Consider the following 20,003-nt stretch of genomic DNA (forward strand, 5'->3'; position numbering starts at 1 on the left):
TATAGAAACTTATATGTTTTGTCATATTTACTTCCGTATTCTACAAAAAAAAAAAAAAAAAAAATTTGGTTTGATTTCCCCTTTTTTTTTTTTTTTAACTTTGCAACATAAGAGGAGGTAACTCAGATATAAGGGTAGATAACTCAGATAAAGTAAATTTTATAATATTATAGAATTCATGGTATACCGCCATCTTGGATTGTACTATTGCACTTACACAATCAGTCTAGTTATTTGCCCAAATCTGCAAATTTGTAGACAGAAGAGCAATTTTATTGGTTAGACTGTTTATTTATATGAAGAAAACTTGTTGATTTATTGCATTATCCAAAATATTTAAACAAATACCAAATATTTGTGTTTTAGAATCTATTTTTTCAACTAAGCCATTTAAAGGGAGGTCACTCTTTTAGTAAAAAAAATATACTGGAATGATATGGAAATTTTTTTTTTACTTGTAGCAAGAAAACAAGTTTGGTGACACCTTTTTTTCTTTTTATTTTCTTAAAACATATTATAAAAGCTTTCTTCTCACAATTTATTTCAAAATTCCATCTCATAGATTTCTTTTTATGCACAAAAATGTATTTTTGCATAATCATTTTAAGCAAATTCAGGCAATTTTCAATGACTCGTAGCTTGAAAAATAGCACAATGACCCATACTTTTTATTATATTTTTGAAGGGAGCATAGTGAAATCTTCATTTTGGCAAAGTGTTAAGAAAATTATATCTCGGGAAACATATACCGATGATCTACCTTAACATATTTTATTATGTAGCAAGATCTGAAAGCATATTATTAGAGCTATCTCCTCATATTTTATCTTTAAATTATATGGTGTGGTTTTCTTTTTATCACACAAAAACTGGGTTTTCCATGCATAATCTATACCAAATATGACAATTGTGCACGACCCGTAGCGTGAAAAAAGCTCAGTGACCCATACTTTTTAGTACATTTTTGAAAAAAACATAACTCCTGAACGGTGAATGATATTTACCTTAATTTCTCTTCAGTGATGCCCGAGGCATAACAGCAAATTGCAATAAAACTATATCAATATGTTTAGCAATGTGTCATTATCGAAGAACTTGCTACTTTGCTGGTGATACAACCGGGGATTATCACTTAACAAATAGATTTTGATACAATATTGTGGATAGCTGCTACACTATTGAAATTAAACACATGTACTCATTTTTTTTAAAAACTTTAATATATTTTTAGCAATAACACATAGTTTAAAAAACATCTACTTCAATATATTAAATTTGATGACGGGTTAAAAAACAAATGAAACGAACATTTACTTAAATATCACATACAAAAATAATACAAAATAACAAAATAAATTAATAACAACATCATGAACAACGCAACATCATTAACAACGAGTAACATTAAAAAGATTAACATCTCATAATTCAATATCAATTATGAATTAAAAATACAAGATATATATCACGGATACATAAAGGATATGAATGTACTTTAAAAAGATAATACTATTATCAACAACAAAAATGATGATTTTAAGTTTCTGATCACTTCCGCTTTTTATATTGCATACCCCATGCGCCAGAAGATTCAGACAATAACCAAACTCTAAAACCTGAAAACATGAAGAAAGAAGAAGTGCGAATATTAAAATCACAGTAGCTTTCTATCACAAAAATTTCACCCAAATAGTTAACTAAGAAAATTCGACTTCTTCTTAGAATTTTCAGTTGTTGAAGGGTCTGTCACCTTATCACTAAATTCAACACTCTCTATGTTCTGTGAATGCTAAGTGTCTGATTCGCTTGCGGTTGTCTCTGAATCCGTTGCCTTCTTTGACTTTGATATTTTAGATGAATACATCACATCAGTCCTTATTGCATATTTTCTTCCGGCAATAAGTTCAGATCCTTCATGTAGTATAGGATGATCATGTTCAAAAACCAGGACGGAGCCTAAAACAAAAACAAAATAACACAAAGTTCAAAACTAGGACAGAATGTAATAAACTGCTCCGCTGAGCGCAGCTGGATACGCCCGCAGAGGTCCAACCCTAAACAGTTGGGGCAAAAATTGACATATTATGGGTTTCTGAATAAATTTTGTAAAAGAAATTGAAATTGGTTATATGAATTGAATTTATATTCAATTAAAGATGTCTTGCTGTTGTGCAATACACTGTGCTGTTGCGCAATACTTAGTAAATCTGTTGTCAGACTATAAACAAATAAAGTTCAATTAATTCTCAATGTCATATTAGAAATTTATGAAAATGTAAAGGGAGCTTACATCAATAGATATAAACAATTCACCAAAGTTTCATGAGAATTGCTGACAGCATTTTTGAGTTATTGTCCGAAAACTGGAAAACCCCCCCTTTTTTAATGATTAAAATTCCATAACTCAGAAATGTAAAATGTAAAATTTATTAGGGCCCCGCCAAAGGCGGGTCGCCCTATAGTGATCAGTCTGTCCGTCCGTCCGTGTCCGCTCTATATCTTGAGAACCGTTATGATTTCAAAGTTTATACTTGACATGTATATGAACCAACACCAGAGGGTGTGTCATAATTTATGAACGACTGCCTAGGGCAAAGTTCAAGGTCAAAAACTTTGGTTTCAGTTGACAACCCCATGTCCTATGGTAAAGATTGTGTCCACTCTATATCTTGAGAACCGTTATCATTTCAAAGTTTATACTTGACATGTTTATAAACCAACACCAAAGGGTGTGTCATAATTTATTTACAACTTCCTAAGTCAAAGGTCAAGGTCAAAAACTTGATTTCAGTTGACAAACCCATGTCCTATGGTAAAGATACAATTTTTTAATGCACATTATTCATAGCGGGGCCCACAGAGATGGCTCCTATCTCAATGATATCTAGTTAAATTCTAAACAGAGCTTACATCAATAGAAATACACAATTCACCAAAGTTTCATAAGAACTGCTGAAATCATTTTTGATTTTTTGTCCGAAAATTGGAAAATCACCCTTTTTTAATGAATAAAACCCTGTAAATCGGAAACGTAAAATATAAAATATATAAAAATCGAAAGGGAGCTCATGTCAATAGATATAAACAATTCCCCACAATTTCTTGCAAGTTGGTGAAAGCATTTTAGAGTTATTGTCCGAAAACTGGAAAATCCCCCTTTTTTTATGAATAAAACCCCATAACTCGGAAACGTAAAATCTAAAATTTATAATTAACGAAAGGGAGCTCACGTCAATAGATATAAACAATTCACTAATGTTGTATGCAAATTGGTTAAAGCGTTTTTGAGTTAATGTCCGACATGTTGACAACGGACAGACGGACAACGGTATACCATGATACGTCGCGTAAACGGGCGTATAAAAAGTACAAAAAGTCAACCCTTGCAATGGAATTAGCACATACTTACAACTTCTCGTCCAATCAAATTGCTTGAATTTGCCTTCTAATTTTCATAGTACATACTTTTTCCGTGCACAAAGTTATAGTTCCATCACATAGAAGAGCATACGCGCAGTTTCGGTGTGGTGTTGCACCGATCCGCCTAGAGACTGGACGATTTGAGAGGCTACCCGTGCAACAACGGACTTGCGAAACTTGTAAAAACATTGTTGAAACTGAGGAACATGTCTTGTTAGAGTGTCCGTTGTACGATGATCTGCGAAATGAACTTTTTAAAATTATTCTGTCAGAACACTCAAACTTTTTAAATTTTTCCAACCTGGATAAATTGTCTATTGTTCTAGCCAGTAACTGTGATAGTATTATTATTTATAGTGCCAAAATCTGCAAATTTATTTTAGATAGAAGACGTCGATTTTTATATCGTTAAACTTTTTTTTTTCCTTTTTTTAAATGTAAATATAAATATTTTAAGGAAATTTTTAATCTAGCTGTACAGTGATATTTATAATTATTAATTTTCAATATATATACATATATATATTTTAATCCCGTCTCTCATAATTCTTTTTAGAATGGCATTAATATTTTATATTATTGTATGTATTCGTGTATTATGTTATGTATTGTAATATTAATGGTGAGACGTAAATAAACTATTTGTATTGTATTGTATTGTACTAAGTAACTACGCATGAATGACCACAAGGGTAAAATTTCATTGTATTGTAATCAAGATATTAGAACAAAAATTGCTACTGGCTATTTTGAAATAAATGATGTGTTCCAAATTTAACTAAATAGTTTGTAATTAGTTTTCAAACAGATTTTTAACATCCTACTAATCAATCTTTTGATCTAAATTTTGTTTTGACAATTAAAAAAGTTTCTTTCATTTAAATAAAGAGTAATAATAATGGTGCTTTATACCTTGATTAAAGTACAACTCAATCTAAAATTTGTAATCCTTTATCTTCCATGCAATTACTTTGTACACAAAAAGAGTCAACCATAAATCTTTTGAAGGGAAATTATTAATAAAGCAATTTGATATATTTAGTCATAAATTGGTCGATAATTGGTTGCCTAATGTCCAGTAACAAATATTTCATGCATATAAACTATCTACTAGACTACCTATGGGTACATACCAGGGGCAGATCCAGCCATTTTTAAAAGGTGTTTCAACCAAAGATGTGGGAGGGGGATCCAACTGTTTGTACTCATTCAAAAGTTAGTTTTAGGTTTTATGTGAAATTAAAAAAATGTTTTCAAGAATGTAAAGCTTTCACTGCAATTTAAGAATTGTCTGCTCTTGGTCAATTCATTTTGTCATCTTATCACGTAAATAAGTACATGTATAGTAAAACAACGCTTCGTTCATATCAATAAACATACTTACACCAGCAGCTACCTTCTTTACATTCTAAAGTCAAGGGCCTTTTGAAATCCCATTTTTACAATGATATTATAGTGAGTAGATTTACAAAACTACGTAAATGAGCTACATCCAGTCAGCCAAAACATATCAATAGACTAATTACAGGATTACTCAAGTTGTAAATATGTGCTAAGTTGGATATTGTATAGAAAGGTATATACTATGAAAATAAGAGCTTGGGGCAAAGCCCCTCGCTCTAATTTTCATAGTACATGTATATACCTTTCTATACAATAACCGAGACGTAAAGAAGGACTGAAGAGTGATTAAATATCACAAGACCTATTGTACGAGTAGGAATTAAACAATTATATCTTGATTGTCGTGTCGAACCTTTCAGTTCTAATTGAAGACCATATCTTAGTAGATCAAAAAAGCATGTCAATGTGCACTTCTGCACATTATTCAAATGGTGTATTTTTTAGTATTTTTGAAGGAATGAAAATTGTCACTGTAAAAGTATTGCATGACCTTGTTTTATTTAACCTGTTGAAGGTCTGGCTTGTCTTTCAGTATGATATACTTCCGGAGCACCTGAGACCATCCCCATTTTTTGGTGGGATTCGTGTTGCTCAGGCTTTGGTTTTCTATGTTGTTTGTCTGTCTGTCTTTTTCTTTTTAGCCATGGCGTGGCCACTTTATTTTCGACTTATGAGTTTGAATGTCCCTTTGGTTTCCTTATCCTCTTTTTTTATTACCGTTGTCCGTCATATTTCTTACAATCCAAGATGGCAGAAGACACGTGATTTACCTTAATTGGTATAATAAATATTCAAAATATCGCCAAAGCAAGTGACCTCCCGGCAAATCTGAAAATGTGCTTCGCCAAGCGCAACTGGATACGACCTCAGAGGTCTAACCCTGAACAGTTTGGGCAAAAATGGACACAATATTCAAGCGTGTTTTGCTGTTGTGCAATACACTGTGCTGTTGTGCAATACTTAGTAAATCTGTTTTCAGACTATATACAAAGAATTAGCAAAATAAAATTTACCCCGCCCCCTCCAAAAAAAATAATATATGAAGAAATTTTCTTTTTTGTAAAAGTGGTATAATAATTAAAGAGACATCCATACACTTAAACACAAATTATTGTCTGAAAACTAGTAAAATGCTTGTTTTGGCCCCTTTTTGGCCCCTAATTCCTGAACGGTTTAGGCAATTACCCACACAATGAATCCCCAACCTTCTACTTGTGGTATTGAACCTTGTGGTGTAATTTCAGAGCAATCAAAACACTTATACACAAGTTATTGTCCTGAAACTAGAAAAATGCTTGTTTTGGGCCCCTGTTTTGTCCCTCATTCCTAAACGGTTGGAACCATCACCCCCAAAAACAATCCCAACCTTCCTTGTGTGGTATTGAACCTTTCGTTTAAATTTCATAGAGATCTATACTTTAACCAAAGTTATTGTCCGGAAACCAAATGCCTTCGGACAACGACGACGACGACGTGATAGCAAAAATCAAAAATATAAATACATGGTTAGATTCAGCATATCAAAGAACTCCATATATTTATTTTTGTTGAATTCAAACAAAATTTAATTTTGGACCCCGGTTTGGACCAACTTGAAAACTGGGCCCATAATCAAAAATCCAAATACACGTTTAGATTCAGCATATCAAAGAACCCCAATAATTCAATTTTTATTAAAATCAAACTAAGTTTAATTTTGGACCCGTGGACCTTAATGTAGACCAATTTGAAAACTGGACCCAAAATTAAAAATCTAAATACACGGTTAGATTAGGCATATCAAAGAACCCCAATCATTCAATTTTTGATGAAATCAGACATAGTTTAATTTTGGACCTTTTGGACCTCAATGTGGACCATTTAAAAACAGGGCCCAAAATCCAAAAACTTAATATACGGTTAGATTCAGCATATTAAAGAACCCCAAAAATTTAAGAATAAAACCAATGTGTCTTCGGACGACGACGACGACGACGACGCCAACGTCATACCAATATTCGACCACAAAATTTTTTTGCGGTCGTATAAAAAATTGGTAAAAATCCTCATCAAAAGGCTATAACTCTAATAAGAAGTCGACTGATGATTTCGACCGTGCAGACTTATTTGGAGAACTATATCATTTTTGCAATCTAAAGTTTCTCTCTATCTATTATAGTGTTCACGATAATAGGCAAAAATGAACAAAAATGGTAAAATTTGTCATTTAAGGGAAATAACCCCTATAAGAAATCGTCTGATAGTTTTGACGTGTATAGACAATTGGTAGAGCTCATCATTCTGAACATTGTCAGATTTTCTCTATTTATAACAGTTTTCAAAATAATAGACAAAACTTGCATTTTACATGTATCTCTATGTTCTATTTCTAGCCATGTCAGCCATCTTGGTTGGCAGGCGGAGTCGTCGGACAGATTTTTTAAACTAGATACCCCAATAATGATTGTGGCCAGGTTTGGTTAAATTTGGGCCAGTAGTTTCAGAGAAGATTGTCGTAAAAGTTAACGACGACGACGACGACGGACGCCAAGTGATGAAATACAAACAGATGGATGGAAAAGAACATTGCAGAACATCTAATTCATGTTTGGGGGTATATTAGGCATTTTACACGAAACCATACATTTTTCAGTTGTTACTTGCTTTTAGTTACAATTTTTATGCATACTAAATATCTAGTTACTGCAGTGGTGGATTCATATGGGGGGGGGGGGGGGGGGGGGCGTAGAGGGCATATGCCCACCACCCTCAATTTTGATTTGAAAACATATTTTATAGAATAACGCCCTTTTCAAAAGCCCGTATCTGGCCCTGTACTGTATGTCTAGCTTTACCGTTTCAAAATAATTATCTCTGAATATCAGGTGCATAATATCAAAAGCTGGTTTTAAAAGAATAATCTTATAATTTTGTCATTTTTCTTTGTTTTGATTTTATTATAAAAAATTACCTGTTTTTGGTACAACTTCAACTCGTTCATCTGAATGATCTCCTATAAATGTGGTACTTCCACCTTTAAAACCCTGTAAATCAAATAAGTACTTAAGAATCTTGTTAAAATATTACTTGCATATCACTTTAAAAAGACTGCAAAATTATTCTAGCCAACCATTTGACATGTTTTTTTTTACAATACTGATTGGTTTTATTTGATTGTATCATACATAACTGAATTTGATCTCATTTCTTAAAAATAAAGATAATGTGTACAGTTGTATTTTAAGCATGCCCTGTATTGTTTCATGAATATACGTTTTTAACTAATCATTTCTATTAATTAGACAGTTGTTATTTAAATAATGTACGGTAGATTTACTTCTGCATAATGGACAAAAGAAAACAGACGAAAACCAAACAGAAACTAAACATAGAGCAACCCGAACTAAATGAACAGATACATCAGGTGATCAGGAAGGGTAGATACACTCAACACACCTATAAAAAAACAAGAGCAACCCGATCTCTACAAAAAAGAAAAGATACCTCAAGAGTGATCAGGAAGGGTACACACACTGAACAGAAATTCAAACTATAGCAACCCGAACTCTACAAAAAGAACAGATACCTCAAGTGATCAGGAAGGGTACACACACTCAACAGAAACTAAAAATAGATCATCAACTCGAACGCTACACAAAAAATGGATACCTCAGGTGATCAGCAAGGGTACATACATTCAACAAACCTAATAAAAAAGACCAACCCGGTCTCCACAAAAAAGGACAGATACCACAGGTGATCAGGAAGGCTACACACTCAACTGAAACTAAAAATAAAGCAACCCGAACTCTACATAAAGAACATATACCTCAAGTGATCAGAAAGGCTACACACATTCAACAGAAACTAAAGCTAGAGCAACTCGAACTCTACAAAAAGAACAGATACCTCAAGTGATCAGGAAGGCTAAACACACTCAACAGAAACTAAAAATTGACCAACCCGAACTCTACAAAAAGAACAGATACCACAAGTGATCAGGAAGGCTACACACTCAACTGAAACTAAAAATAAAGCAACCCGAACTCTACATAAAGAACATATACCTCAAGTGATCAGAAAGGCTACACACATTCAACAGAAACTAAAGCTAGAGCAACTCGAACTCTACAAAAAGAACAGATACCTCAAGTGATCAGGAAGGCTACACACACTCAACAGAAACTAAAAATAAAGCAACCCGAACTCTACAAAAAGAACAGATACCACAAGTGATCAGGAAGACTACACACATTCAACAGAAACTAACAATAGAGCAATCCGAAATCTACAAAAAGAACAGATACATCAAGTGATCAGGACGGGTACACACACTTAACAGAAACTAAAACTAGAGCAACCAAAACTCTACAAAAAGAACAGATACATCAGGAGATTAGGAAGGGTGCATACACTCAACAGACCTACAAAAAGAGCAACCTGATATCTACAAAAAAAGACAGATACCTCAAGCGATCAGGAAAGGTAAACACACTCAACAGAAACAAAACATTCGGTAACTCGAACTCTACAAAAAGAACAGATACCTCAGGTGATCAGGAAGGGTACACACACTCAACAGAAACTAAAAAAAGAGTAACATGAACTCTACAAAGCGAACAGATACCTCGGGTGATCAGGAAGGGTACATACACTCAACAGAAACCAAACAGAGATCCTTCATGTAGTATAGGATGATCATGTTCAAAAACCAGGACGGAGCCTAAAACAAAAACAAAATAACAAAGTTATTGTGCGAAAACCAAATGTCTTCGAACGACGACGACGACGACGACGACGTAATACCAATATACGACCGCAAAATGTTTTGCGGTCGTATAAAAATAAATTGACAGCTCATAACCTCAAGACAATACAACATTTATTTATACATAATTTAAAAGCAGGGTAAGGGAGGTAATCTAAAACATAATGTGTTTGGATTACCTCCCTTACAATGCTTTTAAATTGTCTTAAGTAATTGATCATTAGTCAGGAAACCCTTGTTTTTCCCCCTTTGTTGCCCCTAATTCCTAAACGGTTTGAGCCACAACCCCACAAAACCAATCCTAACCACCCCTTTGTGGTATGGAAGCTTGTGGTATAATTTCAGAGAGATCCGAACACCGTGCAACAAGTTATTGTCTGAAAACTTAAAAAAAATGCACATTTGGGCCTTTTTTTACCCCTGATTCCTAAACTGTTGGGACCATGACCCCCAAAATCAATCTTAACCTTCCTTTTGTGGTTATAACCCTTGTGTTTAAATTTCATAGATTTCTATTTAATTATACTAAAGCTATTGTCCGGAAACCAACTGTTTTCAGAAAACGACGACGACGACGACGTGATACCAATATACGACCGCAAAATTTTTTTTTAATCTGAACTCTACAAAACGAACAGATACCTAAAGCGATCAAGAAGGGTACATACACTCAACAGAAACCAAAAATAGGGTAACTTGAACTCTACAAAAAGGACAGATACAGGTAATAAGAAAGGTTGGCAAATCATTCCCCTCTTGTGTCACCCGTCGTGTTACTTATGTCAAGTATAAATCCGAAAACCGATGAAAAGAGCACTGCATTCTGACTACTATTCTTATTTTGTCTGTTTATTCAAGAAATGGATGTCTTATTTTTATCAGTGAAATCTATTGATAATATAGATTGTCTCCTTTTGTCAGATTTTTACAATTTCTTATAAGCCACTGTTGTGGCCCATTGAAATTGAACTTCGAATCAGTACAAATCCATTAATACAATTCAAATGACATCTTTCATGACTTCTCCATTTTTGGTAATACCCTTTTGGCGTGGCTCGGTATTCATACATATTGTACTATAGTCAATTTTTTTATTCTTGTCTTTCATTTTTGCTTATGTGATTTGTCTATAGAGTGCCTATATGCCATTTTGTTTATCTTTGTTGCCAAAGTTGTTTGTTTTTATTGTGATTAAGATTATTACACAATATTGACTGCTGTACCCCAATTTTAGACATTTTTACCGATTAAGTCTGTCTGTTTGGATCACAAATTGTTGTCAGTATAATGAAATTTATGCGACTGTCATACAAGTGAGAGGTTTAGGTAGCTATAAAGCCAGGTAATTAATCCACCATTTTCTACATAAGGAAATGCCTGTATTATGTCAGGAATATGAGTTGTTTTCCATTCGTTTGGTGTGCTTTTGATTTGGCCATTTGATAAGGGACTTTCCGTTTTGAATTTTCCTTGGAGTTCGGTATTTTTGTTATTTTACTTTTTCTCAAGACTTCTTGCATTAAAGATAAGTTTTGCCAAAAAGTATGTATGAAATGGGAAAATTTCGGTCAAATATGCAATTAATGATATGTCGTTACTGTGACAATACAAATGTGTTTTAAAAGCCCCAGTCCCACTAGACCACGATCGCACCACGCTCACCGCGATCTAAAATAAATTTAGATCGTGGTGAGGTCGCGGTATGAGCGGCATGAAAATGTTAATTTTCGTTGCTTTCACGATGCTACTACGTCCTAATTACGCTTCTACAACGATCCCGCTACGATTAAACCACGTTCTCACCGCGCTTATTCTGCGACCTTCACGTTCTCACTACGACCATACCACGAGTTATCCGATTGCAACACGATCTTACTGCGATTATAGCACGTTCTTATCACGATTATAATACGTTCATACCGCGATCTTACTACGTTCTCAGCAATACCGTCAATATCGTGTTTCATATCAATAGAGTTCCATTCCTTCTATTTCTGATTAAAACGGAGATTTCTCGGAAACAATACAGTCATGCCACCAAAATCTACTAGAACACGTGGGCGTGGTGGTAGGGGTTGGTGTAGAGGCAGAGAGAGCAAAGTATGAACGCCATGCTAAACTCCAAATAGTACACAAGAAACTAAAATTAAAATAGTACAAGACTAACAAAGGCCAGAGGGTCCTGACTCGGGACAGGCGCAAAAATAGTGGGGTTAAACATGTTTGCGAGATCTCAACCCTCCCCCTATACCTCTAGCCAATGAAGAAAAGTAAACGCATAACAATACGCACATTAAAATTCAGTTCAAGAGAAGTCCGAGTCTGATGTCAGAAGATGTGACTAAAGAAAATAAACAAAATGACAATAATACATAAATAACAACAGACTACTAGCAGTTAACTGACATGCCAGCTCCAGACTTCAATTAAACTGAAACTATACACTTAAGTAGTGTAATACTTGTCATCAAGAGATGTCGGAACGACCAATCAAAACTAAATACAACCTATTGCTGGTCCATAAAGCTCAAATGACGATATTTTAGTGAACGATAGCAGAGATGACACAGATGTGTCAATATATATAGGAAGATGTGGTATGAGTGCCAATGAGACAACTCTCCATCAACGTAAAAATCTATAAAAGTAAATCATTATAGGCCAAGGTACGGCCTTCAATACGGAGCCTTGGCTCACACCGAACAGCACGCTAAAAAGGGCCCAAACAAATACTAATGTTAAACCATTTAAACGGGAAAAACCAACGGTCTAATCTATATAAAAACGAGAAGCATAGTTGAGCCGTTAGAGCAAATGGATAAATACATTCAGACAAACAAAATCTAGGGATTTTTTTTTATATATTTTATGGGAAAATGACAATAAAAATGATGGTCGTAGTGTGAACGTAGTAAGGTCGTGAGAAGAGCGTGATGAGGACGGCAAGGGCGTGCTAGAATCGTACTATGGTCGTGATCAGCGTGGTTAAGTCGTAGTGGAAGCGTAGTTGGGTCGCGGTGAGAACGTAATGGTCGTAGTAAGGTCGTGATAACGTCGCTGTGAGATCGTAGTGAAATCTCTCTGAATAGAATCACGCTTTCGCTACGCTCTCGCTACGATTGTACAGCGACCTTTGCGATCTTACTACGATCTTAGTGCGCTCTCACTACGCTTCTACTACGACCTAATTTCGCCACGACCGCACCACGATTGTTTTGAACATGTTCAAAGTTGGCCACGCTCTTCACGATCTTGAAGACCTCACCACGACCGTGGTACGACCTTACTACGACCTACACGATCGTACCACGATCATCAAAATTTGCATTTTTTTCACAGATCGTAGTGCGATCGTGGCCTAGTGGGACTGGGGTATTATACACAAATATATATATGATTTATTAAATATAATTAAGTGAATTACCACATTTGCAATCCTCCTTTCAATTTTTAATATTTTTGCTATAATGAAAATTTAGAAAATTTAAACTGGCCTTTTTCACACGTTCTTCTTATCAAACAAATTATCAACTAATATTATTTTTTTTATTTTTTTTTGCATTGAAATAGAACTTAAATATGATTTCAGGTCAGAATATGTAAATGTATAACCTACACCTCAACTCTAAGATCACATACATACAGTCGACTCTGACATGGGTAATTAATGTTTTTGATTGGTTGATTGATTGATTGGTTGGTTGATTGATTTATTGGTGTGTAATGCCACTTTCAGCACTATTGTGCTTTTCCGTGGCGGTCAGTTTTTTTTTGGTGACGGAAATCGGAGTGCCCAAAGAGAACAACCAAACTTTAGTAGGAAAACTGACAATCCTAGTCAATTAAGATTGGAGTCGAGCGCACCTGCCACGTGCGGGATTCGAATTCACAACATCAGTGTTGACAGGCTAAAGATACAGTAGTTCGAATACTCAGACCACTCGACCACATGGGTAATTAAATAAGTCTTCCTTACTTCGTTTAGATATATCTGGACAGTCACATAACTTGTCTCTCCATTATCCCGTTTATACATGCCATCACAATGCGGTCTGAAATATTCGCCTGGATCATATCTAAGAATCCTTAATCTAGAAGATAAAAGTAAAATGATTTTAGACCTTTGCTCCGTGTGTTACTACGTCTTAAAATTGATAAAACAAGTATGTGTTCATAGTACACGGATGCCCCACTCGCACTATCATTTTCTATGTTCAGTGGACCGTGAAATTGTGGTCAAAACTCTAATTTGGCATTAAAATTAGAAAGATCATATTAAAGGGAACATGTGTAATAAGTTTCAAGTTGATAGGACTTCAACTTCATCAATAATAATACCTGGACCAAAAACCATAACCTGAAGCGGGACAGGCTGGCGAACGGACGGACGAACGAACGAACGAACGAACGAACGAACGAACGGACGCCCAGACCGAAAAACATAATGACCTGAGGTGGAGCATAAAAGGTTGTTTAATAAAGAGCGTTGTGTATAATTCGGAGTTTAGTATGACGTCCAATATCACTGAACTAGTATACATATTTGTTTAGGGGCCAGCTGAAGGACTCCTCCGGATGCGGGAGTTTCTCGCTGCATTGAAGACCCATTGGTGGCCTTTTGGCTGTTGTCTGCTCTATGGTCAGGTTGTTGTCTCTTTGACACATTCCCCATTTCCATTCTCAATTTTATTATCTAAATACAAAATTTCAAATATTGCACCTTTCATTCAATCCCATCACCTCTCTGTGACACCATACATCAGGAACATATTCTTTGATTCTTTTCCATATCTTATCAACCTCTTCTTTGGTATCCCATATACACCTTGAACTATTTCTTACATCTGTGACTAATACTTGTCTGTAAATAAACACTGTTGCATTTATATACATGCTATTTAACAAGATTGTTTGTTGTATTGATGGTCGCCCCCTTGAAGATTTTAGAAAATCATTTCATTTATGGAACTCTTTAAAATACAAAATGTACGTTAAACGAATTTATGAAGAAAGGGATATATGGTCACTTTGTCTTAATCTACTAGTAATCTGTTTTACACACAAGGGCATTCTCGGAAAACTAGCAGAGTGTAAATATTGAAATAATAATGAATAATAGATTTCTACACGTCTTTAGAAAAGAAATCAATCCTTTCCTTTAAATATCATTTAATCATAAGGCCGTTGTTATCAAGTATTGCAATTATTTTATATTTAGGTATATCAGGTGTCTTTCGCCATCTTGGATTGCTAAATAGCAGAACATAATATCTCTAGACCTTTAATGAAATATTTAAAATTTGTGAAAGGAATTAATTCATAAAGTTATATCAATAGTTCATTGGAATGAAGAAACAGAGTCATCTTTTCGTATTTCATATACAAAAAATCGTTAAGTTTTCTTTCTATTCACTGCACAAAATTGGTTAAAAAAAAATCCGTGGCCCGTACCTTTTTTTTCTCCTACATTTTTTTCAAATGATATAAACTACACCTGGGCAACGTATTTTTTTTAATGTTTTTATAGCCGACTATACTGTATGGGCTTTACTCATTGTTGAAGGTCGTACGGTTGCATGTAATTGCTTACACCCAATTCATTTGAACTTTGGTGGATTTGTCTTATTTAGCAATCATACTACATCTTTTTATATCAGCTATATATAGAATGACATCATGATAGACGTCATGTTAACTCGTTCATCTTCTTCTACCAGACTAATTTACTTTTTTGGGCAACATTTGATGAATATTTTCTAATTCAAAGCTTACGGTTTTAAAAGTGAGTTTCGTCTATCAATACCCGATCTTCGCAAAAAATCACATGTCAATCAAAGCTATAATTATTCGTGTATTTTTACCTATCTCCTCCGGCATTAAGAAGTGCAGCTTCAAAACCTTTTTTCTCTGCAATGTTTATGTATTCTTCGCATTCCTGAAAACAAATATGTTTATTTAGTTAATTTATTATTTGTATGTGAAATGCCTCTTAATCTGCAGATTCACAATTGAATAATGTGATGAGGGGGGGGGTCTGTGATATTTGTCAAAATAATTCCTCATTTCCATTCTCAATTTTTTTTTTCCAATTTTTTTTTCATTAAAACTAATTCTGTTTCACACTGAGCTGCAACTCGTAATATCATACTGAGATACAAATTGAATGGACTAAAACAAACATATTGTCTATATGACAACTTAAATTCTTTAAAACTAATATTCCCCAAAAGATTCATTTTGGGAAATAATTTCTTCTTATGTGATATTGCCAATATTTTATGGTAAAGAATATGGTAACCTGGACTTCTTCGAACTGGCAATAAAATCAGTACTAAAGAAGGGCATCGTTTGAATTTTTACTGCGGGATATATAAACACGATGCCACATTACATCCAGTTGGAATTGAGCTGAAATTCTGATGCCTCGTGCAGTAAGAACATCGCACTCTCTGCACGTTTAAGAACATTTGCAGTGGTAGTCTGATTTTTTTCATCCTTCAACCAGGTCCACATTATTCGAAAAACCCACATAGTTGGTTTCGCCCTGAATATACCAGAAATATTTTCCACTGGACTTGAAGAAGATAACAATCAGTTTTGCACATAATATAAATAACTTTTTCTTTTTACAATATGTATTTTATCGCTTTACATTGATAGTATTTAAAATATACATTAAATCCAAATTGCGCGGCCCGGATTTTGGCGGCGTTTTTCTGGTAAATGAAAATAAAACAAATTGAATCATTAATGTATGCTAAAAAAGAATGTTTCGAAAAAAATATAACAAAGATGAATTTGCTCATCATATATGAATGAAAAAACAAATTAAAAATGCAAAATGTATATCACCTCTTTCGTGACAACGTTGTACAAAACAAATGCCAGACAATTTTGATAGTCTTTTGGCAGCTGTACATCTTCTTTTATAATATTTGAAGCCATCCTGAAAAAGATACATTTTGCCATTATCATGATTATTACATGTTGCGTATAAATTGTTGACCTACAAATTGTGTACGCATATGTACTTTCATTAACTATCGCTGCATAATACTGCCCTTTATGGAAAACCAAACCAAAAAAAAAAAGTTAAACAAATTTTTTTCAATAGGTCCTGACATCATGTCATCTTCGTTCATTCACTTTGCCATGTTCGGTGGACCATGAAATCTTGGTCAAAATCATAATGAGGCGTATATATTATAAGCTTATTCTTTGTACTTTTATTTGAGATCCACCCTCACCATCCCCGTACCTTCGCGGTATAAAAATTAAACGAAGCCCTGAATATTGTCACTGGGTGTGTAGCAATCAGCATTTTTTCAACAATGTGTATTTGTTATTAAGTGGAAAATGTTTTGGTTTTTATATATGAAAATACAGTGATTAAGAATGAATTCTTTCAAACCACATCTTCGTTGATCTTTAAATAAAACAACTTTAAAATAATTTCTCTTTTTCATTATGTTATACTTATTTGAAATTACCTAGTATATATATATGAATATAAAAAGAAGATGTGGTATGATTGCCAATGAGACAACGCTCCATAAGATAACAAATGACACAGAAATTAACAACTATATATATATAGGTTAGAACGTAGTTTTCAATTTAGACTCGTTTATATTTTTTCGTTTGGGCTTGTATCATATTTTCCCTCCGGTTTATATGATCCGTTCATCCTATATTGACTCTTAAAATTCAAGAGTTTATCTAAAAATGAGGGTACTTTTTCTAAAAATGAGGATACTTTTTATATGGCCTTCCAAATACCGTTTCAATCCCAAACATCACTGAAGAGACATTAATTGTCGAAATTCGGATCTGGTGTACTAAAAAATATTGACACCGTATGTTTGTGGCATAACATAGTGGCCACAAGTTAAAAAAAATTCTGTTTAAAGTATTAAATTTATATTAAGATCCATTTTGTTACATCTTGTGATCAATTTTATTTGGCAATCGCCAATGGCAGTCATCAGGGTTACAGAACATCAGTTGTTCGACTTGTTAGTCAAATGCGTTTTGTTTAAATATACTTTTTCACTTTTTTGGTCTTTTGGAAAATGTTGTTTGTGCTGTTTTTAGACCCTTCTACAACGAAATTTGTTTTATATGCACACGTATAAAAATTGCGGTTTTCATCCAACGCAATCATAGGTTTGAACGTAGTTTTCAATTTAGACTCGTTTATATTTTTTCGTTTGGGCTTGTATCATATTTTCCCTCCGGTTTATATATGATCCGTTCATCCTATATTGACTCTTAAAATTCAAGAGTCTATCTAAGAATGAGGGTCCTTTTTCTAAAAATGAGGGTACTTTTTCTAAAAATGAGGATACTTTTTATATGGCCTTCCAAATACCGTTTCGATCCCTAACATCACTGAAGAGACATTTATTGTCGAAATCCGGATCTGGTGTACTAAAAAATATTGACACCGTATGTTTGTGGCATAACATCGTGGCCACAAGTTAAAAAAAATTCTGTTTAGTATTCAATTTATATTAAGATCCATGTTGTTTCATCTTGTGATCAATTTTATTTGGCAATCGCCAATGGCAGTCAGAAGGGTTAAAGAACATCAGTTGTTCGACCTGTTAGTCAAATGCGTTTTGTTTAAATATACTTTTTCACTTTTTTGGTCTTTTGGAAAATGTTGTTTGTGCTGTGACCCTTCTACAATGAAATTTGTTTTACATGCACACGTATAAAAATTGCGTTTTTTATCCAACGCAATCATACTAGGTTTGAACGTAGTTTTCAATTTAGACTCGTTTATATATATAAATAGATATGTGTCACCGTACGGCCTATGTATGAATATCTACATGTATAAACATTCAGGGTAAAAAATGGGGTTTAATCTACAAAATATTAGTAAATATACATGTACAATATTCAAATTTATAGATTGAACTCATCGAAAGAATATACATTCAATTTCTAAACTCACAATTGTAACTAAGAAAATATTTTCAATGGTATAAATATATAAACCCAAAGGGTTGACTTTTTTTATACCCGGACTTCTCCGTCACTTTTGTCCGTCGAAATTGAAACTTTTGCTACATTGGGGTGTTTAATACGAGAACTGCATGGTGTAGGGTATTCCTTTATCAGAAATTTGATTTAAGATCGGAGTTCTCACTTGATGTAGTTGTGTATGTATACATCAAACATAGTCCAACGGACACTTGCATATGAGCATATGCCAGCGGGAGAAGAGACAATTGAAGTTTTTAGTTTGTTAATAAAATTTCCAAGCACCGTTTGAAACAAAACAAAAACTGTCCTAACTGAGGAGTCCCAAATAAGGCTGTCCTTCTTTAAGAGATAATCTTAAAAAGAAAATGTATATCCAAGACATATACATATATATATATATATAAATAACCTACAATTAAGATATACACACCTTGACTCTTCTGGTCTTTTATCACCGCTTTACCTTTCTAAAGATCTGTTTTAAATATATTTGCAGTAGTGCACGTTATTGCGAGAATTTGCTTATACACTTTATGCGTAAATGTAGGAAAAAAGGAAAAGGAAGTCTTCCTGTTTTAACAGTTTTTAATACGCATTTATTTAAAGGTGGGACATCATTGTTTACTCTAATGCAGTGTTTACTTCTGTACAGGGATGGTTGGTTTTGGATTTCAACTTTGAAGGTAAAATAATATCCTTCAGAAAGTCACAGTGGGGAATTTACAAATTCGAAATTGTTTATTTTAAGATTTAACTGCAATTTTATGATCCAGGAATTAAAATACAAATAGTAAACAACATTGTCAATTGTAAAAATGTCGATATTGTTATTCAATGAACTCGTTGTTATGTATCTTATCAAGTATATATTTTTTTATTTACAAGGTACTACCTGTGATCGTATAAATAAAGTATAAATCATAACATACCTGTTCGAAATGTAGTAGCCGTTCTATTTATTAAAAACCTTCCACATTGTAGACTAGCACAACCTTAATTGGATCGATCAGATTTACATTGTGTACACAAAATAAAATGACATGTTTTGTCCCAGTTTAGATAAAAAAAGAAAAGAAGAAAGGAGTAACCTTTCTATTTTCATAAGGGGCCTCGTTTGCCAAGAAATCTAAGTAGTTCTTTTACTGTAATCACTAGACAGTCAACACTGATGGTTTGAGGGCGAAATCCGTCTGTGTGGGGTTTTTCGACTCCAATATTAACTGATTAAGGACGGTCAGGTTTCCTATCAAAGGTGTGTGGTTTTCTCCGGGCACTCCGGCTCCCTCTACAAATAAAAACTGTACGCCACGAAATAGCCGAAATTTAGCGCGTAGAAGTGACGTTAAAATACCAACAATCCAATCAATCCATCTTTTTTTCCTTCTTATTTTGGAACTACGATGTTTGTACAAAATGTTTAATTAATTAAATTGATTTG

The 20,003-nt window shown here is 33.9% G+C and overlaps 2 protein-coding genes across 3 annotated transcripts in view; one reads left to right on the forward strand and one right to left on the reverse strand.

The window, feature by feature from the left end:
- LOC139484313 (uncharacterized) overlaps positions 1 to 20,003 on the forward strand; it is a 458,860-nt gene that overhangs the window by 378,149 nt on the left and 60,708 nt on the right. The window lies entirely within an intron of this gene.
- LOC139483669 (uncharacterized) lies at positions 787 to 19,573 on the reverse strand. 2 transcript variants are annotated; one of them, XM_071267630.1, is made up of 7 exons: positions 19,495 to 19,573; positions 16,424 to 16,517; positions 15,433 to 15,506; positions 14,292 to 14,432; positions 13,548 to 13,662; positions 7,775 to 7,847; positions 787 to 1,956 (listed from the first exon to the last, which is right to left on the reverse strand). In XM_071267630.1, the coding sequence occupies exons 2-7, from the start codon at positions 16,514 to 16,516 to the stop codon at positions 1,790 to 1,792; spliced, it is 663 nt and encodes a 220-aa protein (XP_071123731.1). In that variant the 5' UTR covers position 16,517; positions 19,495 to 19,573; the 3' UTR covers positions 787 to 1,789. The 2 variants fall into 2 exon arrangements, with proteins under 2 accessions (XP_071123731.1, XP_071123730.1); XM_071267629.1 differs by lacking the exon at positions 19,495 to 19,573 and adding an exon at positions 18,996 to 19,126.

Source organism: Mytilus edulis, chromosome 1 (assembly GCF_963676685.1).
Source record: "Mytilus edulis chromosome 1, xbMytEdul2.2, whole genome shotgun sequence".
NCBI lineage: Eukaryota > Metazoa > Mollusca > Bivalvia > Mytilida > Mytilidae > Mytilus > Mytilus edulis.

Bases quoted from the DNA above. Each gene is read 5' to 3' on its own strand.
- LOC139483669 (XM_071267630.1), bottom strand. From the start codon at position 16,516: ATGGCTTCAAATATTATAAAAGAAGATGTACAGCTGCCAAAAGACTAT. The intron at 15,507-16,423 runs GTGATATACATT...ATTTGTTTTCAG, and splicing joins ACAACGTTGTCACGAAAGAG to GAATGCGAAGAATACATAAA. The intron at 14,433-15,432 runs GTAAAAATACAC...GTTTATTTACAG, and splicing joins CTTAATGCCGGAGGAGATAG to ACAAGTATTAGTCACAGATG.